This window comes from Podarcis bocagei, assembly GCF_964188305.1.
Source record: "Podarcis bocagei genome assembly, chromosome: 3".
Lineage (NCBI taxonomy): Eukaryota > Metazoa > Chordata > Lepidosauria > Squamata > Lacertidae > Podarcis > Podarcis bocagei.
Window position 1 is genome coordinate 81,225,719 of NC_138127.1, and position 27,429 is coordinate 81,253,147.

The 27,429-nt window shown below is 44.0% G+C and overlaps 2 protein-coding genes across 9 annotated transcripts in view; both read right to left on the reverse strand.

Moving 5' to 3' along the window:
* RRP15 (ribosomal RNA processing 15 homolog) overlaps window positions 1–8,067 on the reverse strand; it is a 29,384-nt gene extending 21,317 nt beyond the window's left edge. The window contains exons 1-2 of the mRNA XM_081186116.1: window positions 7,917–8,067; window positions 1,906–2,162 (exon numbers count right to left, since the gene is read on the reverse strand). Coding sequence (XP_081042242.1) covers window positions 1,906–2,162; window positions 7,917–7,989 — 330 coding nt within the window. The 5' untranslated portion in view covers window positions 7,990–8,067. The remainder of the gene's footprint in view (window positions 1–1,905; window positions 2,163–7,916) is intronic.
* Window positions 8,068–20,997: 12,930 nt separating this feature from the next.
* LOC308582701 (uncharacterized protein) overlaps window positions 20,998–27,429 on the reverse strand; it is a 77,300-nt gene continuing 70,868 nt past the window's right edge. For all 8 annotated transcript variants that reach the window (XM_081186143.1, XM_081186140.1, XM_081186142.1 and 5 more), the window contains one exon: window positions 20,998–21,167. The gene's annotated coding sequence lies outside the window, so the exon portion shown is untranslated. The remainder of the gene's footprint in view (window positions 21,168–27,429) is intronic.

Below are 27,429 nucleotides of genomic sequence, written 5' to 3' on the forward strand. Positions count from 1 at the left end.
TCCGAAAATATCGGGAGTAAGTAAAGCAGCCACCGTGGTCTGGTAACACAGTGCTATTGAAATGAAGCCATTTCAATACACATTAGAGCTTCATTAGATTTATACCAAGTAAGAGCAGCTGGCTTACTTGGTACCCTGGCTTACTTGGGTAGTGAATCACACCATATAAATCAGTTCAGTTTATACAGCACCACTGTGCAGTCATTAAAAGATGTGAAACACCAGACCCTAAAACTTTAGCCCACCCTATCCCAGATGCACTGTCATTAACAGAGTGGAAAACCGAAGTGCCTTTCTAAAGAGACTAGCACCTTGTTCACCAGGTGTATCAGTGGTGACCTAAGGATGTCTTATTACCTCCCTGAAAAGCACTGCTTCCCAAAACTTTACACTTTAACACAGGGAGCACTGTCAGCCGTAAGGACCAGGAGCCATGCAAGCCCCGGTCCTAAAATACAGGCTACCACATACTACACAAATTATTGGCTCATTTGCAGGGCCAGGAAACCAGCATCCTTCAAACAATAAATAACTTTAAATCACCAAGTGCCACTACAGTAGCAAGCAATGGCCAGCTTTGAATTCTAATTTAAGAGTTGGCTTATTGAGTGAAGGGGACTGCTCCTTCCTGGACTCTGAGACACAACAATGCAAAGGTGAGTAGGCATCATCTGTTTTGAGCGACATGTTCATTCTGCATAGATAACTTGCCAGAACTCGTTCCAGTTTCGGTTTTCCCAGTGCTAATATGCTAACTGAGATGGAATCAACAGTCCAAGGTTAAATTCAGATGGTACTTTTAGTAAATTACGGGCATGGTCCCAGGTCAGCAGCTAGGGAGCAAGCTTGCTCCTCCAACAAGCTTTGAACTTCTGCACAAGCATAACTTTGCTTATGTTTGGCTGCTAGTTTTTACCCCTGGAGCACACTAGCAATCCTACCATGACAAGCCAAAGCATATGCACAGAGCGCAAGTGTCAGAGCTGCTTCCAGATCCTAGCTCACAGAGGATCACGCTAGCCAGCGATCATTAAGTAAAAGTCTTTATTGAGTTACAGTTTCCATTCTCAAGCTGCTGCGTGCAACTCTACGTCTAATGGCTAGATCGGCGAAGCTCCGTCTGAGTCTCCGCCCCTTGTGCACCAACTTAATATCCTAGCCCTGCTCCACCTTTTCCGCCTGACTGTTCTCCTCTGGGTCCCTCTGCCCCCCGGGGTCTCTTCCTTCCTGGATTCTTCTGACGCCGACCCCCCGGACCCTCCTGTCTCCTTGCGCCGGGCTTTAGGACCTGGCTCTCTTTCAGGGCTGCCTACTGCGTCACTTTCCTGTGCATTTGAACTTGGCGCACGCGCCCAACCTTCCACTTTCCGTCTGACCGTTTCTTCGCTCCCCGTTGGAGGTGTGGCCACTCCTGACTCATGCCCTCCCCCCTGTTGTGAGCTGCCAGTGCTTGATCCCTGGCTCCCTTCCTCTTCCCTGCTCTCTGGCGGTGACGCTGGTCCCGATTTCCAACTGCTCTCCTCTGAGTCCCCTCTGGCTCTATCTTCCTGGGGTGCCCCCCTAGACTCCCCCCTTGCCCTGGCCACTGGTGCTCCTTTCTGTGAATCTTCTGATTCACTGGAAAGACTCGGAGATCTCGGGTCGTCGTCATCACTCATCTTTTCTTCTGCCTCCTCCCCCTCGCTCTCTGTTTCCTCCCTTGCTCTTGCCTCTGCTCCTGAACCCCTGACAGCAAGCTTCATAGTAACCCAGAGGCGTCTCTCAAACTGACCTTTCATAAATCACTGCCTGCAAAAGTTTAGCAATCTGGCTACTGAGAGTAAGTGTGAATAAATACTAAAGGGGAGGACTGCTTTTATGGAGGACATAATGTATGGTATCATGGTGTTGCATCTGCTTCCTTACCTTTCTCCTCTTCTCCAGCCTCTCCTGCTTTTCCTTCTCTCGTTCCTTATCCCGCTCTTTGTTTTTAACCAGTATGGTGGGCTTACTCTTGGGAACTTTCTTACTGAGCACTTTTGCCATGGCATCAGCCCAGCCAGCATTTCCTGCATCTTTGGCTTCCGTCTCTGGGGTCTGAGGCTCATCCTCATCGTCGCCATCAAGTTCTTCAGCCCCCGAAGAGAAGCTGTCCTCTGGAATGCCAGAGCTCCACTCAGAACCTAAAAGAAGAGCAGAGTGGAGAAAAATCAAACTCAATGAACATGTATGCAATGGTCTTGTTCTGCTAACAAAAGAGACCTCTATTTGAGGGAGGGGACGTTCCTCCACAGCCCCTGAGCAGATTTTAGCGGCACAAAGCAGGAGGAGAGGAAGGCGAAGTCCCACTACAATTGCAGAGTTGCAATTATAGAGCTTTGGCTGCAACCCTTCATATTTCAAATGGATTTTTTTTCTCCAAGTAAATTACAAGTTTCCCTTAGGTAAAGGTAAAGGGACCCCTGACCCTTTACCTTTACCGACTCTGGGGTTACGTCACTCATTTTGCTTTATTGGCTGAGGGAGCCGGCGTACAGCTTCCGGGTCATGTGGCCAGCATGACTAAGCCACTTCTGGCGAACCAGAGCACCGCACGGAAATGCCATTTACCTTCCCGCTGGAGCGGTCCCTATTTATCTACTTGCACTTTGACGTGCTTTCGGACTGCTAGGTTGGCAGGAGCAGGGACCGAGCAACGGGAGCTCACCCTGTCACGGGGATTCGAACCGCCGACCTTCTGATCGGCAAGCCCTAGTCTCTGTGCTTTAACCCACAGCGCCACCCGCATCCCTTTAAGTTTCCCTTAAAGGATACCAATATAAGTGGGATAGCTCAGTTGGTAAGAGAATGAGGCTTTTAATCTCAGGGTCATGGGTTCGAGCCCCACACTGGGCAAAAATAAGCCTGCATTGCAGGGACTTGGACTAGATGCCCCTCTATGATTCTGTGACTAATGTTAAAACAATCTAAGTTAAGTGTGTTAGTCCTGAAGTTCATCTCTAAACAGAACCAATGCCTCTATTACATACACTGAGATAAGGAAGGGTTTTCTCCACAAATGACGACCCAATCAGATCACCTCTTAATACATAAACTTCCACCTACCACCCAAACACAGCCAGGTATTTCACGTTCACCTAAGAATAAGTTTGTCCAGCAACTACTCAGAAAGTGCTTCAATCTGTTACTCACAGGGTTTTGTAATGTTTTCTTTGCTTTCTGTTTTTGTGAGGGTGCGATTGCGCCAGCAGAATGGAGCAACTCTGGGAAGAGGAAGTAAAGTTTTCCAGTGTTCAGGGTTCCTATATTCCCAGACTTTGCCTCATAAACTGCTTGGCTGCAATATCCTATATGGCAGGAGTTTCTATCCAAAGGCCACTTCCACTCTTGACAAGACAAGCTTCCTGGGGGCACATGCCAGGCAAAAGTGGGCAGAGCGATGAATGTGAGTTTTGCCTTTGTACAATAAGGCTGGCTTCTACCCACACCCCTCTCTACCATCCAAACAAGAGGCAGAACTCTAGGGCACATTCCAACCAGGCAAAAATGCTTAGGGTGCAAAGCAGAGTTATGGAGGAGAGCGTTCCTAAGGGCAGAAAAAGAGGCTGTGTATTTGGCCCCCAGGTCTGATGTTCTCTAGCCCTACCACAGTCATACCTTGGTTTTTGGAACAGCTTAGTTCCCAAACGGTTTGGCTCCCGAACACCGCAAACAGTAACTGTTTGCGAAATATTTTTGGAAGCCAAACGTCCGACAGGGCTTCCGATTGGCTACAGGAGCTTTCTGCAGCCAATCAGAAGCCGCACTTTGGTTTCCAAATGTTTTGGAAGTTGAAAGGACTTCTGGAACAAATTCTGTTTGATTTCCAAGGTACGGCCCTATTTGGAAACATTTAAAAGATATTCTCTCTAGAGGTAGAAAAGCAAAGCATGCAAAATTAACACATACCATACAACAAAGCAATGTAGTGGCTAATTGTAAAAATGAAACAATAGTGCAAGTAATTCTCCAGTAAGCTATTTTGTTTAGTGGTCAAATTTGCACCATTAAAAACTACCTACAGGAACCTTTATTTAATTAGACAATAGAAATTGGCCTGTCTCCTTGCTGTTAAATGATGATTTAAACTGCAATTCACCCAGAGAGAAAGTATGCCCAGTTCCTTGCTACTTGGACAACATCTTTAACCAAGGATAATTTGTCCCAAGTTACAGGAATTCAAAGGACCAGTCACCACTTCCTGCTGTAACTAATCTGCAACAAACGATTTGCAGCAAATTGAGAAAATATGAGGATCCACATCAAGCAAAATAAAAACAAACACAAAATCCTCTTCAGAACAAAGATTTCAGAAGTCATGGCAGAAGAATCAACAAAACCCCAATATTTTATTATGGAATTAATAATGTTTTGGGTAAGAGCAAAACATTTGAGGGGGGAAACGTGTTTCTGGTTTATTTTAAAGAGATTACAATCACAACACTGACATCTAGTGTTGAAATGCCAAAATCAAGATAGATTAAAATAAGCATGTGATACAAGCCAATTCAGCATATACATGCCAAGTGCACCACTGATTTCACTAGGTGCTAGTTTGATTAAAACAGTCACTGGTATTTTCTCCATACAGAGAAGATAATCTGAGGCTTTGCTCTGCTGCAATTGTCCATCCCTTCTATTCTGATACCTCTTAAAGGAATAAAGCTAAGGCTACTACATCTCTACATCTATATTGTAAGAATTTAGTTGATCAGGCCTTAAGAATTTATAGTTAGTTAGTGGTTGATAAGGGGAAGAACACATCCAGCAGTTCATTGGGAAGGGAGAAAAGATTACTAGGACACATTTTCTTACTGCTCTTCCCACCCAATAGTTTCAGAAAACCCCAGAGGGAAGCAGGTTGAAAAGATAACCAAAACACCTTTCAACACACTTTGGTACAGCTTTCTTGTTTTTTGACAGATTGAATACATGGCAACATCAGCCACGGCCTACCACCAATCAAAATCCTCACAACCCTTAGCTAACGTCATTTCAGAAAAGACTAAACACAGCTCATGTTTAATCAACTCTAATTCTCATACAAACCTCAGTCATTCTACAGCACAAATGATGGGCAGAAGAATGTGCTTTGGCACACAGCACAGAATTTGCTCCCACAATATACAGCAGATAGCACTTTCAGTCTGTGAACTGGCTGACAGACATCTGCAATGCAGTAATAATAATTAATAATAATTGTATTATTTATACCCTGCCCATATGGCTGGGTTTCCCCAGCCACTCCCATCAATAACATTTTCTCATCAATTTCTGGCTACCAACAACATATGCAAGTCTGAGTAACACAGCACTCTACATGATGTGCCTGACCTATTATGTATGCTATGTTTTCAGAGAACAAAGTATCAATTGTCCGTATTATCCTGTCATGATATTTACTTGTCAATCATCTGGGAACAAAGTCCCTCCAATACCCAAGGTGAAAGCTTGCTTACAAGGTACCTACTAAAATTCAAATAGTGTAGACCACTGTCAATCTGTCCAGAAGTAGACATGAAAAACACTGCTTAGCATCTGATAACACTGAATGACCCCATCCATCTCTATGAAGGCCAGAGTATGCAGACTAACACTAGCCAGCCACTAGAACCAAACCAATTTAACCACTAATCCACTTTTGACATTCAAGGGTGATGCGGGACAGAGCATTTTGCCAGTTCAAAAATATTAAATGGTTTCATTCTAGTGAAAGAGCATCAGATTAATCCTGCATCTGTGCATATCTACAAAGATTAGCATAAAAACAATATGTGTTGGGCCATAAGAAAAAAACCTACTAAGTCCTCATGTTTGTAATACTTTTATTTGGGCCAACCAAAAAATCACAAAAAAGTGGAAAGTGACAACCCAAAAATGGACTGTAAGAATTAGCCTATTTTCCTCACTGCAGCTGAGCAGCACAAATATATTCATAAGCACAATAAAATCATTTCCTCAGCAGCTGAAGTTCAATACTGGCAAGTACAAGCAGTTCCTGGCTCAGTTAATAAATTCACAACAGGATGCCGATTTATCAGCAGCCAAAAAACATCCCCTGACCTAGGACAAAGTTAACTCATGAGTTTCACCATTATTTCTAGATTGCAGTACATGCTTTCAAGCACTTAATCCCAATTATCCTTAGCGTAGAGGTATTTCTTATCACCATTTGACAGACTGTAATTTGCCAAGCATCAGGTGATATCACTTAAGTAGATGCCAGCCTCAGCTATAAAGTAATAAAGCACTTGTATAGAAAGCATGTTCAAGATCACAAGTATATAAAAACATGAGAAGAGGCCAGCTGGATCAGAGCAAAGACCCACCTAGTCCAGAATTATTTCCTCTCAGCAAACCTTCCTTTGTGTAGGTAACTGTCTGTACAACACAACTGCATGTCTGATGGCATGAGCCTTTACAAACCTATCAAGGAGTAATGCCCATTGTGTTCCATGGAGTTTAACTCCCAAATGGGTACAAGACTCAAAGAATAAAAATTAGGGGTTTTAACAGATAGCCCTTGGGGTCCCTTCCAACTCTACCATTCTTGGATTCTAAGTTACAGGATCAGTACACAATCACACACCAAATTTGTCTTCACTTGTTCCAATCCATCAACTTTCATACCAAAATTTTGTAAGGCGTAAAACAATCCTGAACTAGCTAGTAAGTTTTTAACAAGGGCTAAATCTCTTTGACACTGGCTACTGCAGTGGCATTGGGCCAATATATAAGCCAATAACACACTGGGTGATCTTCTATTTGAAACTACCCTTACTTTTCCTAGCCAACACTTGACTGCTGCTCCATTTTTGTCCAGTAAAAAATGTGTGAAATCTAAAAGCTTTCAACTTCATCAGTAATAAAACATAAAATAAAAAATAGTACAAATAATCTGAAAGACTAAAAAATGAACCAAGTCATCAGATTCTGTCTCCCAAAGTGATTTCCGTTTCCACAAAATGACGATATGAACCAGAGCAATAATATGGCTGCATCATTAGGGAAAGCAAAGTTCATTACTATTCTCTGCTGTTCAGAGGAGAAAGTCATCCTACTATTCTTTCTCCTTCCACTACCCACAGCACGGCTGGTGCTGTCTCTCCAAGTGTGCTGAGAGAGATAGAAAAGGGATATATGAAGAGCGGGGAGGGTAAATACATAGCAATCTTATCTTCGGGGAGGGAGAGGGGGAAATCATAGAATTGAGCGTCCCCCCAAGGCTCATCTAGTCCAACTCCCTGCAATCCAGGAATCTCAACACGTGGTCCCCGATCCAATTTGAAACCATACCCGACCCTGTTTAGCTTTGCAAATACGCTAGTAGGTTTTTGTTCTTGTTTGCTGCACCACATAACCCAGGAAGCTTAGAAAAGGCAACGGCGATCAAGATTCAGGCATCCTGGATAACAAGTTCGCGTTAGGCACAGAAATGAAAGCAGCAGTGCTTTTTTTTTCCTGGGGGGGCGCATACCCCTAAACATTTTGTGAATTTTTGTACTTCTGTCCATTTACTGTATTTATTTTCCCCGATGTGAACTAAATAATGGTGATTTTCTTGAGTCAAAATGAGAGTGCCCCTAAACATATTTTAGAGGGGGGGGGGGAAGCACTGGAAAGCAGCATACAACAGTGGGGAGAGCGAAGAAGACGGAACTGTGTAGAAGGCAAGAATGAAGCGTAGAAACAAAGAGAACGGGGAACTGGGGCGAAGACCGTACTCGATCCCAGGCACTTTCGCCCCATTCCACCCTTCGGCGGTGAAGAGGAGCGAGTTTCTCCATCGCTGCCCATCCACGCGCCCCGTAACTTCCCCCATTATAACATCTGATCGCCACCCCCTTCCACCACCGGGGTTCCCCACCCAGCGCAAACAGGATCCTCGCGCCCGTTACCACTATCGCTCGCTTCGACTTCGGCTCCGGCAACCTCGGCCTCCTCACGTGAACCCGCCATGGCAGCGGCCATCTTGCCTAAGGTATGTCCCTCTTCCTAAGCGGTCCGGGTGACCCGCGCGGCTGTTACGGATGTTCCGGGAAGAAACGAGCATCTCGAGATAGTCGTGAGACGTACTCGGGGTGACGGATACGAAAACACGCCTGGAGGCATAAATATCCTTATTACGTCAATGGGAACATAGAATGGATTACCATAGAGGCATGGGGCTAGACCGGCTCCCTCGCGTATGGCGGTACATACTGTATTGGAATAAGAAACCGGAAGCGAGGGCTGTGCTCACCGCTTCTCCTTCCCCCATCTCTGTGGTTGTTGGAGGTTTCCGCTTCGTGCAGAGATGGGGCGAAGCTGAACCCCTCCAGATGTTGCTGGACTCCCAGCCCCAACCAGCAGTGCCAGTAGTCAAGGATGGTGGGAGCTGTAGCCCTGCTGCAACATCTAGAGCAGGGATGTGGCCCCCTCTCCGATCCCTGATCATTGTACTAATTGGAGCTGGTGGGAGTCGATGCCCTGGCCATATCAAATACTATATCATATATCATATTTATACCCCGCCTTTCCCCCCAACAGGGACTCAAGGCGGCTTACAGATAAAATAAGAACAGCTGTAAACATGAGTTTGCATTTTTTTTTAAAGTAAACAGTAGAAAATTGTCTACCTTGCCATAGGCTCCCTACCTCTGATCTGAAGGATCACAGGTTCCCCATCCCTGGGTTAATCCGTGCAAAAATCATAAGTGTTGCCTCAAGCCTGGGTGGACACTAAATTGTCCATCTATTCTAGCATCCTTGCCACCCATCTACTGCGGCCAAGCAGATGCATGGGCTGTTACTGGGGCTCCAGGACACAAGCAGGGCCAGTCGGGTATGGCCTGGGAAAAGTTCTGGCCACCAGGGACAGGCCCAGGATTGAGGCCCCCAACACCGCACAGTAGATCTCCACAGCGATATTGTTCAGGCCAGATAACTTTTGGTGCCTGAGTTGTAAAATTCAAATTGTGTCCCCAGTTTACAGTGAAAATAAATAAATGCCACTTTATACTGAGGCAGCTAGCAAAGAAAGGGCCCTTGTGATTCAGGCACCCCAGTTGTGGAGCGTTCTCCACAAAGAGGTTTGCCTGTCATCTATTTCATTCATTCATTCATTCATTCACTCACTCATTCATTATTAAAAGTACTTGCAAAGGTCCCAACGGTAGAAATGGTACAGAGTCCAAATCAAAAGTTAAGCAATACAATTTAAACACCACAAAGCAAAATACAGTACATAGTTCAGCTCTATAAGCAGCAGCAGCAGCAGTTCAAATTCCCCGCATTTATTTCTTTATAGTTTTAAGCACTTCAATCATTCCTCTGCCCTCTACCGACCTCCATCCCACCCGCTTTCAGGCTTCTTAATATACATAGTTTGTTTTTCCTGCAGCTCGTATTTGTCAATGATTTGCACATCGTAAGATTTATATCAAACCTGCTATAGTTTTTAGGTTTTTGTAATTCCCTTCAATATATATCATAAATTTACTCCAGTCGTTAATAAACTTTGTATTTTTTTGGTTTCTAATTTTCTGTGTCATTTTTGCAAGGTTAACAAATTCAAATAATTTGGTTTGCCAGTCTCTAATTAATGGGGTGTTTTGATTCTTCCAGTTTTGGGCAATTAGTAATCTGGCGGCGGTTGTGGCATACTGAAATATTACCTTATCCTCCTTTTTGATTTCGTCCCCGATTATTCCTAGTAGGAATGCTTCTGGTCTTTTGGGAAATGTGTATTTGAGTATTTTTTTTAACTCGTTATAAATATTTTCCCAATATTTCTTCATTACGTCGCATGTCCACCACATGTGAAAAAAATTTCCCTCTTTAATTTTACACCTCCAGCTGTTCTTGTTTCCTGTTTTGTACATTTTCCCTAGTTTTGCTGGTGTAATATACCACCTATACATCATCTTCTCTAAGTTTTCCCTGAGTGTTACACATGCCATGAACTTCATTCCACTAGTCCATAATTTCAACCACTTATCATATTCTATATTGTAACCCAGATCCATTGCCCATCTTGTCATTACCCCCTTTATTTCTTCATCTTTGGTGTCCCACTCTAATAATATGTTGTACATTTTGGATAGTAATTTGTACTTGCCTTCAATTATCTCTATCTGGAACTTGGATTTCTTTTCATTCATCCCTACTTTTTTGTCATTTAACCATTCTGCATGTATTTGATGGAATTGTAACCAACCCGTTAAATTATCCTTCAACTCCTCAAAAGTTCTCATCCTCCATCCACTTTCTGATCTTACCAGTAGGTTCTCATACGTTAACCTTACTCCCTCCATATTAACTTTTTTTATTATTAAGATATCCATTGGGGATAGCCACCAAGGTGTTTTCCATTCTAAAAGTTTTTTATTCCTCTCCCACACTTCATATAGGGGCCCTCTTATAATATGATTTGAAAATCCCTTATGTACCTTTTCTTTATTTTTCCATAAATAGGCATGCCAGCCAAACCTTGTCGAACCCCTCTAGGTCCAATAAATCGGTATTTTCCAGAGTAATCCAATCTTTGATCCAACAGAGGCTGGCAGCCTCATAATATAATTTCAAGTTGGGTACCGAGAAACCCCCTCTCTCTTTCCTATCTGTGAGGATTTTAAAGCTAATTCTTGGTCTTTTACCCTGCCATATAAATTTCGAAAGGGTTCTTTGCCAATCTATGAACATTTTGGAACCTCTAATCACAGGTATGTTTTGAAACAAAAATAACATTCTTGGAAGTAAGTTCATTTTAGAAGTTCAAATTCCCAATACATCTCTACCCTTCTTCAAAAGGCAAAGAGGTGTCTCTTCACCTGCTGACAAAAAGGCATCAGTGTCTTGGTTAGATGCAGGGGTCACGAAAGAGAAAGCTTGCCAGTGGGCCCTCACACTACGAATCTCATAAGGCTGTTGAGACCACCAGAAAAGCTTTCCTTTCAAATCTTAAAATGTACGTAGGTTGATGTAAGACAAAGTTCTCCTTCAACTACCTGTGACTTAGGTCATTTGGGGTCTCAAACATTAACACATTAAATTGGGACTGGCAACCACTACAATTGTTTTCAGAAATTATTTATTTCTTTATTTATTGCACTTATATTTCAAATATCCTCCAAGGAGTTCAAGGTAGTGTACATAGTTCTTCGCCCCATCCCCCATTTTATCTTCACAACAAACCTGTGAGGTAGGTATGGCTGAGAATGAGTTAGATTGGAGGTAGGCAACCTAAGGGCTGAGGGCCAGATGCGGCCCAATCACCTTCTAAATCTGGCCAGCGGATGGTCCGGGAATCACCATGTTTTTACATGAGTAGAATGTGCCCTTTTATTTAAAATGCGTCTCTGGGTTGTTTGTGGGGCCTGCCTGGTGTTTTTACATGAGTAGAATGTGTGCTTTTATTTAAAATGCATCTCTGGGTTATTTGTGGGGCATAGGAATTCATTCATTCCCCCCCCAATATATATATATATATATATATATATATATATATATATATATATATATGCTTTCGTAGATTTTCACGGGTACAGGAATGCAGGTTTTGGTGTCTTCGGGTGTCTTCCCGTGTAAGAGTTGGGGTGTCTAGGCGACGTTTCGACGAGGTCTCACTCGTCATCTTCAGGCTGGTGCTTTCGGCTTCTTGTTACTAGAACAGTAACAAGAAGCCGAAAGCACCAGCCTGAAGATGACGAGTGAGACCTCGTCGAAACGTCGCCTAGACACCCCAACTCTTACACGGGAAGACACCCGAAGACACCAAAACCTATATATATATATATATATATATATATATATATATATGCAGGTTTTGGTGTCTTCGGGTGTCTTCCCGTGTAAGAGTTGGGGTGTCTAGGCGACGTTTCGACGAGGTCTCACTCGTCATCTTCAGGCTGGTGCTTTCGGCTTCTTGTTACTAGAACAGAGCAGGATCTCAGTGTTTGAGTTCCTATAAATACTGTTGAGGGGGTGTGGTGTATAGCCTCCAACGTTCTGGGCAGAGAGGAAGTTCCCAGGTTAGTGTGCCTTTTCTTCTTTTGTTCCTTAATTACTTGAGGGATATCTTGAGTGATTTCTTGAGTGATATTCTGAGTACCACTTAGGAGGGTCATTAGGTGTGGATTAGTTGCTAAAGCTTTCGTGTCTTGACCTCTTGAGCTTGTGAAGAGTTTTTCTGAGAAGATGGCTGTACTGCACTTAGTTGTGCTCTGGCTTGGCTTCGTGTATAGGGGCGAGCTGTGGTTTTGTGCCCTGTGCCAGCCAGATCTGTGTAGGGATTGCAGGGGGGTGCAGCATCCGGAGGTGCCACTATGGTTTGGCTACTGGATGGTGTCTGTAATTAGCAAAATCCTCCATAAACACAATATCAAAACAGCCTTTTGCACCAACCAAAAAATAGCTAATATCCTCAGAAACCCAAAAGATAAAATCCAGTTAGAAAACCAAGGGGTCTATGAAATACCCTGCAAAGTCTGCCCAGCCACGTACATTGGACAAACAAACAGACGAATAAATGCTCGTATCGCAGAACACAAGAATGCCGTCAAAAAAGAAGAAAAAACTTCCTCTCTTTACCAACACATGAAAGAAACAGGACACGAAATTAATTTTGCAGATTCCAAATTGCTCTTTAACATGGAACATCGCCACAAGAGAATAATCATGGAAGCCATCGAGATAGAGAAACACCCTCACAACATGAACAAGCGTGACGACACGTCCCGCCTGCCAGACATCTGGAAATTAGCCCTCCCCACAAAAACCGACACCAGAACCAGAGGCACACAGAACGCCATCTCCAATCAACCACACCAGACCCAAACCCAGACCCTCTCCACAGATAAATTACAGACACCATCCAGTAGCCAAACCATAGTGGCACCTCCGGATGCTGCACCCCCCTGCAATCCCTACACAGATCTGGCTGGCACAGGGCACAAAACCACAGCTCGCCCCTATACACGAAGCCAAGCCAGAGCACAACTAAGTGCAGTACAGCCATCTTCTCAGAAAAACTCTTCACAAGCTCAAGAGGTCAAGACACGAAAGCTTTAGCAACTAATCCACACCTAATGACCCTCCTAAGTGGTACTCAGAATATCACTCAAGAAATCACTCAAGATATCCCTCAAGTAATTAAGGAACAAAAGAAGAAAAGGCACACTAACCTGGGAACTTCCTCTCTGCCCAGAACGTTGGAGGCTATACACCACACCCCCTCAACAGTATTTATAGGAACTCAAACACTGAGATCCTGCTCTGTTCTAGTAACAAGAAGCCGAAAGCACCAGCCTGAAGATGACGAGTGAGACCTCGTCGAAACGTCGCCTAGACACCCCAACTCTTACACGGGAAGACACCCGAAGACACCAAAACCTGCATTCCTGTACCCGTGAAAATCTACGAAAGCATATATATATATATATATAGTCCGGCCTACCACATGGTCTGAGGGACGGTGGACCGGCCCACGGCTGAAAAAGGTTGCTGACCCCTGAGTTAAATGACTGACCCAAAGTTACCAACTGAACTTTATGCCTGAGTGGGGATTTGAACCCAGGTCACCCAGGTGCAAGTCTGACACTCTATAACCACTACCCCACACTGTCTATTCCAGGACACCCGCTAGCAACCTGGCTGCAACAGTTGCAACTTCCAGACCATTTTCAAGGACAGCCCCATATACAGCGCATTTTCATAATTCCACCTGGAAGTTCCCATAGCATGAATATCTGACCTACCTCTGTCCAGGAATGGCTAAAGCTGGTGTACCAACCACTGCAGCCAAATGGTGAGCCAGTGTAGTGTAGTGGTTGAAGTGTTGGACTAGGATGGGAGACCAAAGTTTCCTACTCAGCTGTGAAGCTCACTGGGTGACTTTGGGCCAGTCACCATCTCTCAGCCTAACTTACCTCACAGGGCTGTTGTGAAGATAAAATGGGGAGGAGGAGAATTCTTTTGAGGAAAGGTGGGATACAAATGCAATAAATAAAAAGTGACAAAAATGACTCAAAGAGCCACATGCCTGTACCTTCAAGGGGAACGCAGCCCTGTACAGAACAGGCTGCCCCACCTGTGCCTGTACCCAGCCACTCACAGAATCTCCATAAATTTCCACCCTTGACCTATGTGCATCCATTCGAAGATTGAAGAGGGCCCGCATGGGTACAACTTTAAGGAGAAATATTGCAACTCAGTGGGAGAGCATTGCTTTGCCAGTGTGATGTAGTGCCAGTGTGGTGTAGTGGTTAAGAGCGGTAGACTCGTAATCTGGTGAAACGGGTTCGCTTCCCCGCTCCTCCACATGCAGCTGCTGGGTGACCTTGGGCTAGTCACACTTCTCTGAAGTCTCTCAGCCCCACTCACCTCACAGAGTGTTTGTTGTGGGGGAGGAAGGGAAAGGAGAATGTTAGCCGCTTTGAGACTCCTTCGGGTAGTGATGAAGCGGGATATCAAATCCAAACTCTTCTTCTTCTTTGCAAGCAAAAGGTACCAGGCTGAATCCCTGACCTCTCCAGGCAGGGCTTGGCATGCCTGGCTGCCTGAAACTCTAGAGAGGTGCTGCTAGTCAGTGTAAACAAATACAAAACATGATACAGCCTTGATGTCAGGCTGTCCCAATCTTGTGTTCTCCCATTGTTTTGGCTGTGGTGGTGGTGGTTGGGGTTGGTGGGAGCCGTGGCCCCAGACAACTGGACAGCTGGGCCCCAGATTGGAAAAAGGTTTCTGAACATTGAGAGGGAACAGCCTTCTGACTAACAGCTGCAGCAGAACAACAGCATAAGGGAGCAATTGCCTTTGTGCCCTGCTTGTGGGCTTTCCAAAGGCAGATCTGCCTGACCACTTTGGGGCAAAAGGAAGCTGGGCTAGATGGACCACTTAGTGTGAGCTGGGAGAGCTGCTCTTAGGAACAAAGGAAGCTGCCTTTAGCAATTCAGGCCATTGGTCCATCTAGCTCAGTACAGTGGTGCCTCGCAAGACAAAATTAATCCGTTCCGCGAGTCTCTTCGTCTAGCGGTTTTTTCATCTTGTGAAGCAACCCTATTAGCGGATTAGCACTATTAGCGGTTTAGCGGCTATTAAAGGCTTAGCGGCTATTAAAGGATTAGCGGATTAGCGGCTAAAAGGCTATTAGCGGATTAGCGGCTTAGAAAAGGGGGGGAGCGGAAAAAAATCGGAACACTTGCAAGACGTTTTCGTCTTGCAAAGCAAGCCCATAGGGGAAATCGTCTTGCGAAGCAGCTCAAAAACGGAAAACCCTTTCGTCTAGCGGGTTTTCCGTCTTGTGAGGCATTCGTCTTGCGGAGCACCACTGTATTGTCTACTCTGACTGCCAGCAGCTCTCCAGGGTTTCTGAAACGGGTCTCTCCCAGCTCTACCTGGAGATGCTGGGAACTGAATGTGGGACCTTCTGCAAGGGGAATCCTCTACCACTTAAGCTACATCCCTTCTCTATTCTCCCCACTCCATCCTCCTAGATTTTCAGCAAAATAACTGCTCCTATCTTATATGCAGGGCAACTTGAGTGCATAAAATTTCACTGCGGGACCAGGCCAGTAGATATTACAGCAAAGGACTGTGTGACATCATTCCCAGATCAAGCCTGAAAATTAGGCTCTGTGCTTCCAGGGCTGTGACAAAGATAAGAAAATATTATCCAGACCCTTTTAAAACTAATTATGAGAGGTGTGCGTGAGAAGCCCTGATGGAACCTTGCAAAAGGCTGCCTCCTTTTTGTCTTCAGAAAAGGGTGTCCCTTTATACTCTCTGAACAAGTCCATGGCATGTAGCTACGTAATGGATTCTCGCCTATCTCTCTCTTTTTATTTGCATGTGTTAGCCTTTTTTATTGCAAATAGGGTTCTAAATCTTACTTTCAAAAAGAAAATTGCACTGTATAGGAGTGTGTGTTCAAAGGAAGCTATCAATAATGTTAGTTATGAAAACCTGATCATAAGTGTTTTTAGTCTATTAGCCATTCCGGTTTATTTATGTCCCCTTTCCGGCAGAGTTTGGAGCCAGTAATTCAAGAGATGAAATTTGGAAGAGGCACACAGTGCACAAGGATATAAAACACTGACATATCCTTTATGCTAGAAGATCCTTTTTATTTTATTTTAACTAAACTCTGCAGACACCTACTTTGGAAAGACCACGGGATATTAACCTTCATCTAATCTTTGTTTTTCCTGGCGCTGTTAAAGCATAATACCACTCAAGGATCAACTGGAAGAATTAAATCCAAACTAAAGTAATTTCCTGTGCAAAATTAAAGCAAAGAAGCAATATTAACCAAGTAAGCCTCTCTCCATCCAGCCTGGTGGCCAGGACAGAATTGCTCCTTACTGCCCCTCTCTGGTGCTAGCAGAAAATACATTACAATGACATAGCAATACTGTATCCTTATTTGTATTTATTTAGTTAAAGGTAAAGGGACCCCTGACCATAGGGTCCAGTCATGGCCGACTCTGGGGTTGTGGCGCTCATCTCGCTTTATTGGCCGAGGGAGCCGCTGTACAGCTTCCGGGTCATGTGGCCAACATGACTAAGCCGCTTCTGGCGAACCAGAGCAGCACACGGAAACACCATTTACCTTCCCACTGGAGTGGTACCTATTTATCTACTTGCACTTTGACATGCTTTCGAACTGCTAGGTTGGCAGGAGCAGAGACCGAGCAATGGGAGCTCACCCCATCGCGGGGATTTGAACAGCCGACCTTCTGATCGGTAAGTCCTAGGCTCTGTGGTTTAACCCACAGCGCCACCCGCGTCCCTTATTTATTTAGTTAGTTACTTAATTATGCTGTTGGTGTTTTTACTGTTGCTATAGTAGCATTGTGTTTTTATGTTCTATACTGCTTCGCCATATTTGCAGTGTGTTTTACAAATAATTAAGTATTTATTTATTTAGTTACTTAATTATTTGTAAAACGCACTGCAAATACGGCGAAGCAGTATACAACATAAAAACACAATGCTACAATAGCAACAGTAAAAACACCAACAGCATATCAACAAAAACCGGTTGGTTAAAAAACACACAAAAGAAATAAATCACATTCTAAACACCAGTCTGAAGAATACAGTTTTTAATCGTCATCTGAGAAAAAACTGAACTTCTGTTAGCAAGAACTTCCACAAGGCAGGAGCTCAGTAGCTCTGATGGATAAACTACATTCGTCTGTATGTATGAGTATGTGTTTGTTTGTGTGCTCTTTCAGTGTATGGTGTGTATGCAGCTAGAGAGAAGGGGGGACAAAATTCCAACACCCTAAACCAGGGCCATGCAACAGAACACAGGTTGGGTTGGTCCAGTATATCTGAAGGAGCGTCTCCTCCCCCATCGTTCTGCCCGGACACTGAGGTCCAGCTCCGAGGGCCTTCTGGCGGTTCCCTCACTGCGAGAGGCCAAGTTACAGGGAACCAGGCAGAGGGCCTTCTCGGTAGTGGCGCCCGCCCTGTGGAACGCCCTCCCATCAGATGTCAAAGCGATAAACATCTACCTGACATTCAGAAGACATCTGAAGGCAGCCCTGTTCAGGGAAGTTTTTAATATGTGACATTTTAGTGTATCTTTCATCTTTGTTGGAAGCCGCCTAGAGTGGTTGTTTGTTATTTGTTTTTTAATGCTTTAGTTAAATACTACACAATAACACAATTTGCAATTTATTCCACAGGGCCATGTTTGAAGGCACAGTAACCTCTTGCAATTAAGGGTTATAACAAGCATCAGCTTTAAAGTTTGGTGGATGGGAGACGAAAACGTATTGAATGAGCCTCTCTCAGCGCCCGTCTTGAACTTCTCTTCGCTGGTCTTGGACTCACGAGTCTTGGCCCTTGGATTTTCAGTTGGGGTCTTCTCTGCCAACCCTTTGCCTCGTGAGAGCTCTGGGTCTGGATTAGCTCCTTTCCTGCTGCTGAGTCTGTAACATTATTCTGCTTAATAAAGCTCACTTCCTTGTTCTTACAGTATTTCATATCAGTTATATACCACTTGATTGTAGGGGGTTGGGAACCTTAAAACAGTTTACATTGGTACCTCGGGTTACATACGCTTCAGGTTACAGACTCCACTAACCCAGAAATAGTATCTCGGGTTAAGAACTTTGCTTCAGGATGAGAACAGAAATCGCGCAGCGGCGACGCGGTGGCAGCGGGAGGCCGCATTAGCTAAAGTGGTGCTTCAGGTTAAGAACAGTTTCAGGTTAAGAACGGACCTCTGGAACGAATTAAGTTCTTAACCTGAGGTACCACTGTACAAGTAAGAGCGTCTGCTGACATGTTTTGGGATGGGAGTTAGGAGCATAGCTGTCAACTTACACATTTGGAAATAAGGGACCAGCAGCCTTGAAAATAAGGGATCAGCAGCCCAAATAAGGGACCTGCAGCTCACCTGTTCCAGGCACTCCAGTCTTCCTGTCCTCCTGCAGTCTGGTCAAACTCATGCTGGTAGCTTTGAGAACACTGTCCAACCAACTTTGTAACAAGAGGTTCAACTAAATAGAATCTGAATCACATGCACCACAAGGCCTATGCAGCCTCAACTTAAGATGGCTCCCCGGCCTGGCTTTGCACTGCAAAATTTGCAGCAACACGTGCAACAAAATGGCGTCCAGCATTCAAAAAACCCCTCAGCTTGCATTAACTAGCCACACAAGGCATGCAAGCTCCACCCCCCAGTCGTTCTTAGACTTCTTACTGGGTGAGCAACACAGCCAAGCAACACAGTTGGCCGGCAGGGAGGGAGGGAGAGGAGCTGCTTCCTTTGAAATTTAAGGGACATCATTTAAGGGACATTTAAGGGACATCCATCAATAAGGGACAGCAGCGGGACATGGCGCTGGAATAAGGGACTGTCCCTCCAAATAAGGGACGCTTGACAGCTATGGTTAGGAGAAGCACCACCAAGATGGTGGAATGTGTTCCCAAATGGGGCTCATCGTAACTCAGAATGCTGCAGCACGATTGCTGACAGGAAGGAAACCTTCACGTTACACCAGGCCAAATTAAAGGTTACTATTTGTATTAAAAGTGTTTAATCGCTTGAGACCAGTTTGCTGAAAGGATCACCTTACTTGATATATGCCCACTCACGTGACTTTGATCTGTGGAGCTGCCATTTTAACATGTAATGTTTATTCCAAACTTAAAAAGAACCAATCTTTTTGCACCCATGCTCTGAAACTCCCTGCTCATTGAGATCATGCAGATGCCTTCACTGTACTGTTTACAGCAGCTGCTAAACACCATATTTAAAGGCAAGTCTACCAAGATATGTAATGCTAATATGTACTTTACTATGCATTTTTTTTTAAACTGCTGTTTGTATTTCTGTTTTGAAAAATCTTTTACGCTTACCGGTACTTGTTTTTAACTTCTGACTTTTATCGATAATGTTAATATATCTTTTACATAACCCACTTAGAAGTTTTTACAATTAAACAGGAAACAAATTCTGTTAAATAAAACACACAAATAAATCCTGATTTATCTTTTTTTTCTTTTTAGGTGATGTATGTTGCATCTGGGTTCTACTGAGTCTGGTTTTGGGGTGTATTTAACTGCTGTTGCTTCTGTCGGTTTATTTTTTTATTTAAATAATCAGTCACTTGAATTTGTTTCTGACCTATGATATTCGGTTAACCTATCAAGTTAAAACATGGTATTGTTGTTGTGAGCCACTGTGGGGGTCTGTTTGAGTCAAAACGCAGAGAGATATACCCTAAATGAATAGTAATAAAGACAGACAGACAGCGTTTCAGGGATGCTAGTGATCTCATTGAGGAATCCTTAATAAGCTTCCCAAACTCCTCAGGCACTGCTGGAAAACAATCTGAAGACCCTTCGTACACAAGGAGATCAGCTGCCCATTGGACCTAGGAGCACGTCTGATTAATACCTACTTTAAAATCCACATTTTAAATCTCCAGTTAAATCAATTGATTAATTACACCAATTAATCAGATAACGCTGCCAGCCACAATAAAAATTGTATTTGGGTGACATAAAGGGCACAGCCAGCATTTTAGTGATGTGTCCAGCTCCGAGGCGGAAGTGCAGAGCATTTTTCTCTGCACGGGAATAACTTCCCCTATAACTTCCAAACTCGTTTCATTGATGCCACACTTCTGGACGCATAATTTAGACGAAAACGAACACAAAGGCAAGATCCTTGAGTCACCTAGTCCTTCTCACCGGAATTGTTTCTAATTGAATGTTAAGATCAAAGTTTAAGTTTATAAGAGTGAAAAACAAGCACAAATAGTTATTATCTGACATCCTTATGAAAATTCATGACCTGCAGCTTTATCGGGGACCTTTTAAGAATTCTAATTGTGAAGTATGCAGAACTGTTAAATGGCTAGTGCTCCAGTCTCTTGATAAGAAGCGAGTTAAATAATTGTCCTGTTTAACTTGTGCTTGTTAACCTTTAAGGTCAACTAGTTTGAACATACGTTTAATGAAATCCTGGAGCCAGAATTTATGATACTGCTGCTGAATGTTAAATTGGACAATTTACATAAGCAGGACATTAACCTTCTGAGTACTAAATAGCATTTTAGCACTTAGCCGCTGGGGACAATAAGGGACATGTTCTATATATTTGTGATTAGCTTGCCTGGAAACTCTCATGATGACCAATTGGCCTACCAAGTTTAGCAGCATAATTAAATGAATGGACTCAGCCTAAGTAAATTATCATTGCTGTGTACAGTATATCATTATAGTCCTAAGGAGGAGGGGGAGGGGGGGGAGAAAGGATATGAATAATTTAATATTACATTACTAATTTATCAATGCTAAGTGACTGTGAGGAGACTCTCTGTAATTCATTGGTTTAAATTTGATATTTGATTTACTGGTGGTGTGATTAAACTTGAGCCTACTTAATTTCTTTATCAGAAATTTATGGTAACTCAGAATTTATGATAGCGCTCCCAACTGCCCCCTCCCCTCCCCTCACACACACACACACATACACACCTTCCCTTTCCGGCAACGGATGCATTTTTCGTTTTCTTCTTCTTTGTTAATAACAGCAAATGCAAAATATTACGCATAATCAAGCTTCTCATTAAGCCATTTTTCACAGCTCGTGGCAGCTACTTCCCCTCCCTGGCTGGGTCTCTCATAAGAGCCACCTTCAGCTTCACCTGCGGGGAAAGCGGGATACAAATTTAACATGTTAACCAACTGATAATAATTAAATAAATGAAGTGCCTGCCTTGGAATTCCTCTGGGCTCCCTATACGAAAGTCATGTCTCCAGGGAAAATATCCCAATCGGATCTAAAAGATAAAGCCATATCTTTATCTTTCTGGGAAAGAATTTGACATCTTTAGAAACAGATGGGTTTCAGAGGGAAACAAAATTAAATGTGGTTAAAAAAGTGAAATACCTGGGGGTCAACTTGTCTTCCAAAAATTTGAATTTATTTAAAGATAACTACGAAAAATGTTGGTCAGAAGTTAAAAAAGACCTAGAAATTTGGTCAAGACTGAAACTTTCCTTGTTAGGCCGAATCGCAGCTATAAAGATGAACGTTCTGCCAAAAATGTTGTTTTTGTTTCAAACCTTACAGATCGTGGACAGAGTGGAATGTTTTGGAAAGTGGCAGAAGGATATCTCAAAATTTGTTTGGCAGGGCAAAAAGCCCCGAATAAAGTTTAAAATACTAACTGATGCAAAAGAAAGAGGGGGGTTTGCCCTGCCAGACTTAAGGTTATATTATGAAGCTGCAGCCTTCTGCTGGATGAAAGATTGGATTTTGCTAGAGAACACTGATGTCCTAGATCTGGAAGGTTTTAATAATTCGTTAGGATGGCATGCGTTTTTGTGGTATGACAAGGTAAAAACACACAAAATGTTTAAAAATCATATTGTCAGGAAAGCAATATTTATGGTCTGGACAAAGTATAAAGACTTACTTGAAAGTAAGACTCCGAGGTGGTTATCACCAGTGGAGGCCAAGGCCCGGAAAAAACCCAATATGGAGGCCGGCTGGCCGAAATATTGGGAAATAATAGAAAATATTGGAGATAATTGGAGGTTGCAGAGCTATGAAAAACTAAAGGATAAGGTGCAAGATTGGTTTCATTATGCCCAAATTAATGAGGTTTTTAAGTTGGACAAAAAAACAGGATTCCAGGTGGAAAAATCGAAACTTGAGACAGAGTTGTTAGAACCAAAGACCAAGGTATTATCGAGAATGTATAACTTGCTGCTTAAATGGAACACTCAGGATGAGACAGTTAAATCAGCCATGATAAAGTGGGCTCAAGACATTGGGTACAACATTATGTTTGAAGACTGGGAAAGGTTATGGACCACCGGTATGAAATTTACGGCATGTAATGCCCTGAAAGAAAACATTATGAAAATGATATACAGGTGGTACATGACCCCAGTCAAGCTTGCTAAGATATACCATTTGTCTGATAATAAATGTTGGAAGTGTAAGGAGGCTGAAGGGACATTCTTTCACCTTTGGTGGACTTGTCCAAAAGTGAAGGCCTTCTGGGAAATGATCTATAATGAGTTAAAAAAGGTGTTTAAGTACACCTTTCCTAAGAAACCGGAGGCCTTCCTCTTGGGCATTGTGGGCCAAAAGGTGTTAAAGAAGGATAGAACGTTTTTTATGTATGCAACCACAGCAGCAAGAATTCTTATTGCTAAACATTGGAAGACTCAAGATTTGCCCACACTGGAAGAGCGGCAAACGCAATTGATGGACTACATGGAGTTGGCCGAGATGACTGCCAGGATTCGAGATTTGGGAGAAGAAGCAATGGAGGAGGACTGGAAAAAATTTAAGGACTATTTGCAAAAATTTTACAAGTTATATGAATTATAGGATTTCGCATGATTTGGAAGGTTAGCTCCAGCAATGAGAGTGGAATATATATGAAACTAGATAATATTAATGAAAGAACCAATGTTTAAATGTTTAAAAAGGATAATATACGTGTTTATAGAGTAAACGGATAATAAGTAATTTAAACTTAAAATGCAATTGAAAGTACAAAAGAAACACATGAAACAAGGTTATAATTTGCTGACAAATTTATTATTAAGATTGCATTGTGCGGGAGATGTGGGGAAGTTCGATGGAAGATTGAAACAAGCTTTGGAAATAATCTGTTTTTTCTTTTTCTTTTCTTTTCTTGTTTTCTTTGTTCTTCTGTGCTGTTTATCTTTATCTGGAAAAAATATAATAAAAATATTTTTTTTAAAAAAAAAATAAAAGATAAAGCCAGCCTGATAACCTGCTCCCTCTCCCTGCCTCACACTTACCTATTCGGCTGCTCCTCAAAGAGAAAGTTCGTTGTAGGAACCAGATATGATGAGTAATCAAATTTGTCATTTTTCACAGCTGGCTGCATCTTGCTCCCCCTGGTTACACGCGGCTTGAATCGTAGAGGTGGAAGGGACCTTGAAGGCCATTCAGTCCAACCCCTGCGATGCAGGAATCTCACGTAAAGAATCCCTGAAAGATGGCCATCCAAGCTCTGTGGGAAAACCTCCAATGAGGGAGGTCCTTCAGAGGGAGTCCATTCCACAGTCATACAGCTCTTACCAGGGCCGTCTTTACTAGGGGGTGTAAGGGGTGCGGGGCACCCGGGTGCTGAATTCGGGGGGGGGGGTGCCAGGCCCCTGCTGCTGAAGCCGCCTAAGCATATTGTATTGGGCTGCTATGTGGCGGGGGGTCAGTGGTGCCTTTGACATGACTGCTCTCGCGCACAGGCTCCGGAACCTTCCCAAGAAGAACTCGTATATTCGTGCTCACAAGGGTCCTCCGAGCTCCTCTAGAAATAAGGTTGCTCCCACAATGAAAGGCTGCCCAAGATGGCTCTCCCATGCATGCGCACAATGCCCGCCCGTCTCATCTTTCAGACACCTCCCTACGACCGTAAGCGCATGCGTGGAGTTTCTACACCGACTCCCAATGTGTTCTTTGTCTTCTTTAGAAAAGCTGGTTTTCAACACAAAGCACAAAAAAGCCCCTCCTTTTGGAGCCGCGCAGGCGTGAGTGCTATTTATCAAATGGTAATAGTGACATAAGCATAATAAAAGTAAATTTGGGGGCTAAAGTAAATTTGGGGGTGCTAAAGTTCTGCCCAGATGCTGAGGTCCAGCTCCGAGGGCCTTCTGGCGGTTCCCTCATTGCAAGAAGCAAAGCTACAGGGAACCAGATGGGGGGCCTTCTCGGTAGTGGCGCCCGCCCTGTGGAACGCCCTCCTATCAGATGTCAAAGAGATAAACAACTACCTGACATTTAGAAGACATCTGAAGGCAGTCCTGTTCCGGGAAGTTTTTAATGTGTGACATTTTAATGTATTTTTAATCTTTGTTGGAAGCCGCCCAGAGTGGCTGGGGAAACCTAGCCAGATGGGTGGGGTACAAATAATAAATTACCGGTATTACTATTACTACTACTATGACAGCCTTGGCTCTTAGCATTGGAAAGGAATTCCTAATGCTGCAGACATGACTCCTCTGCACACCCAACCAATCACTGTGTTGTGTGGGAGAGGACATCCTACAGATACCATCATATCAAGAGGTCCAATCCACATTGGGGCTTTAGTGTGACAGCACCTGCCCCACACTGCCTATCCGACAGGCACCTTCTCTATTGACTTTCCATTGCCTGCTAAAATATCCCACTTGGTTTCTGTCCTGGATCTAAATTAATTTTATATATGTACTGCTGTTGTTTTTTATCTTTTTATCTTTATAGTTGTTTTCTAAAATTGTTGTAATATGCAATAGGTTTTTTTTTTTTACTTTCCTATTCAACAGCAACTGTAGCTGCTTTTCACCACCTAGAGAGGAAAACCCCTATGTATCCCCCCCCCCCCATGAAGAAAAGCAACCCAGAAGGATTTTGAGTGGGAAAAGAGCCCAAAGGGGAAAGGGCTGAGCAGCCCTTCTCCACACAGTGTTCAGCTCAAAACGGTATCTTCCAACCACATTTCTTTCAAAAAGGGGGGGGGGAGAAAGAAGACTCAGGTAAATTTACTTGCAATTGCATGCTATGTATAGTTTGGCCCTCAGCCATTAAGGTGACTCAGGAGTCCAAGCAGAAGAACTGAGCAAGGCATGATGGATGGCAGTTCAAGAAACCGTGCAGGCTTCCCGGCTGTTGCTGCTGTGCCTTATATAGGCAGAGCAGGGCAGTTATTAGGCCCTGTGTTCAGGTTAAGCCTTTGTGGCTCTGATGAAAGGAGAGGCGATGGGAAGGCCATGACTTGCTCCCTAGAGTCTCCATTTACGGCGGACATGGTGGCGATGGGAAAGGAGCGCCGAGGCTCCATAGCCTAAATGCTCTTCCCGGTGCCTGCTGCTGTTCCTTAGTCATAGGGGAAGGGGGAAGCCAATGGGGTTGCAGGACCCCGATGAAACCGAATCTGTCACTGTCGAAGCACGAGAGCAGAAACCTCACGAGATGATTTATATGCTTCAGCCTGGATGTGATGGATCATGCAGATGCCGAGCCCAACTGCATTAGCCCAGCAGCCAGGGTGGGCGAGAACCAACGAGACACCAACAATGGCACTTGACAGGGAGCGGGGGTGGGGAGGAAGGAGATGTCAACATAAAAAATGGCAGTGTTGACATTTATAGTCTGAATCTGATGCAGTTTTGCAAAAGCTCAACAAATTGCTCAGGATGGATGCATGATGTTAATAATGCTTCTCTCAAAAAACCCCGCTCATTTATAGTGGGGTTTGAAGTTATGCAAAACGATCCTATTTCAGAATCAGAATACTATATGCATTGTTTATAAATGCATTGTCTCAGCGGCCGTATCAATACTGGAGGAACAGCTTGTCTGTGATGTTCAAATAGCTCCCTCTCTGACTGCCTTCCTCTGGCTTCTGAATGCTTTGCAATTATCATTTCTGCGGGCTTTTAACTTGACACACTGGAATAGATGTTTTATGTCCTGGCCTTTGCTTGGTTGATTTTGCGCTTCTGATTTCATATTGTGATTTTAACTACTGCAAACCTCCTTAAGTAATGCATGCGTAAATATCAGAGTATACATTTTTATAAGAAAAAACAAACACACTCAATCAAGGCTGGATTAAAGGGGCAAGGGCTTTAGGCCGAAACATTTTCTTTGGTCTCTCCCATCGCCAATCCAAACGCTATACAGTGGTGCCTCGCAAGACGAAATTAATTCGTTCCGCAAGTTTTTTCTTCTTGCGAGTTTTTCGTCTTGCGAAGCACGGTTTCCCATAGGAATGCATTGAAAATCAATCAATGCGTTCCCATGGAGACCGTCCAGGGACAGAGGGGAAGCGCCGTGCGCCTTCCCCTCTGTCCCCGGACCTGTTTAAAGCAAGGGGCGGTGGGGAGAAGATTGCTTCTCCCCGTTGCCTGCCCCGCAATCTCCGGGGACAGAGGGGAAGGTGCACTCGCCTTCCCCTCTGTCCCCGGACCTGTTTTAAAGCAAGGGAAGGGGCAGCGGGGAGAATCGCTTCTCCCCGTTGCCGCCCCTTGGTTCAAAAGGGGTCCGGGGAGAGAGGGGAAGGTGCGCGCGCCTTCCCCTCTGTCCCCGGAGATTGCGGTTCTGGCAACGGGGAGAAGCGATCTTCTCCCCGCCGCCCCTTGCTTCAAAAGAGGTCCGGGGACAGCGGGGAAGACGCGCTGCGCTTCCCCGCTATCCCTGGAGCTTGTGGGGCAAGCTTCGTTTTGCGAAGCAAGCCCATTGGGAAATGCGTCTTGCGAAGCGGCTAAGAAAACGAAAAACTCCTTCGTCTAGCGAGTTTTTCGTCTTCCGAGGCGTTCGTCTTGCGGGGCACCACTGTACATTGTTTTCATTAATTTTCCTGAGACAAGTGCCACAATGAGCACCTGTGTGTGTATAAGTGCACACACACATTTTCAACTTCACCACTTCTCCTCTCGCCTATCCTGTTCTGTATTCTAGAATGTTCTTTGGCGGGTTCTTGGATTCACACCATTTGGGAAGGAGGCCAACACTGATTTTTAGCATCTTTATGCCACAATTCTCTGCTACAAACGGTACTCAGAACTGCATGCACATTTTAAAAGCATATAGTAAAACAACCCAATAAAAACCAGCACAGCTAAAACAATCTGCAGTCAAAGTTAACAACAGGACAGGACGACAGCAAAGGAAAAAGAATGTTCAGTGGGCACCTTCTTAGGCAGCAGGCAAAAAAACCCTACAGTAACCGCTCCCAAACTGGTGGAGTTTTTGCAGGCATATTCTGCTGTGTGTCACTGAGCTGTGCATTTCCGGGGGGGGGGGCAGGGCGGAGGGCTGGGTCCCTTCACACTCTATGATTCTATGGTTGTTTCAATAATAGTGTGTTAGTTCTGTATTCATACTGGATCATCCAAACATCGGCTACATTCATACCATACATTTAAAGTACTGTG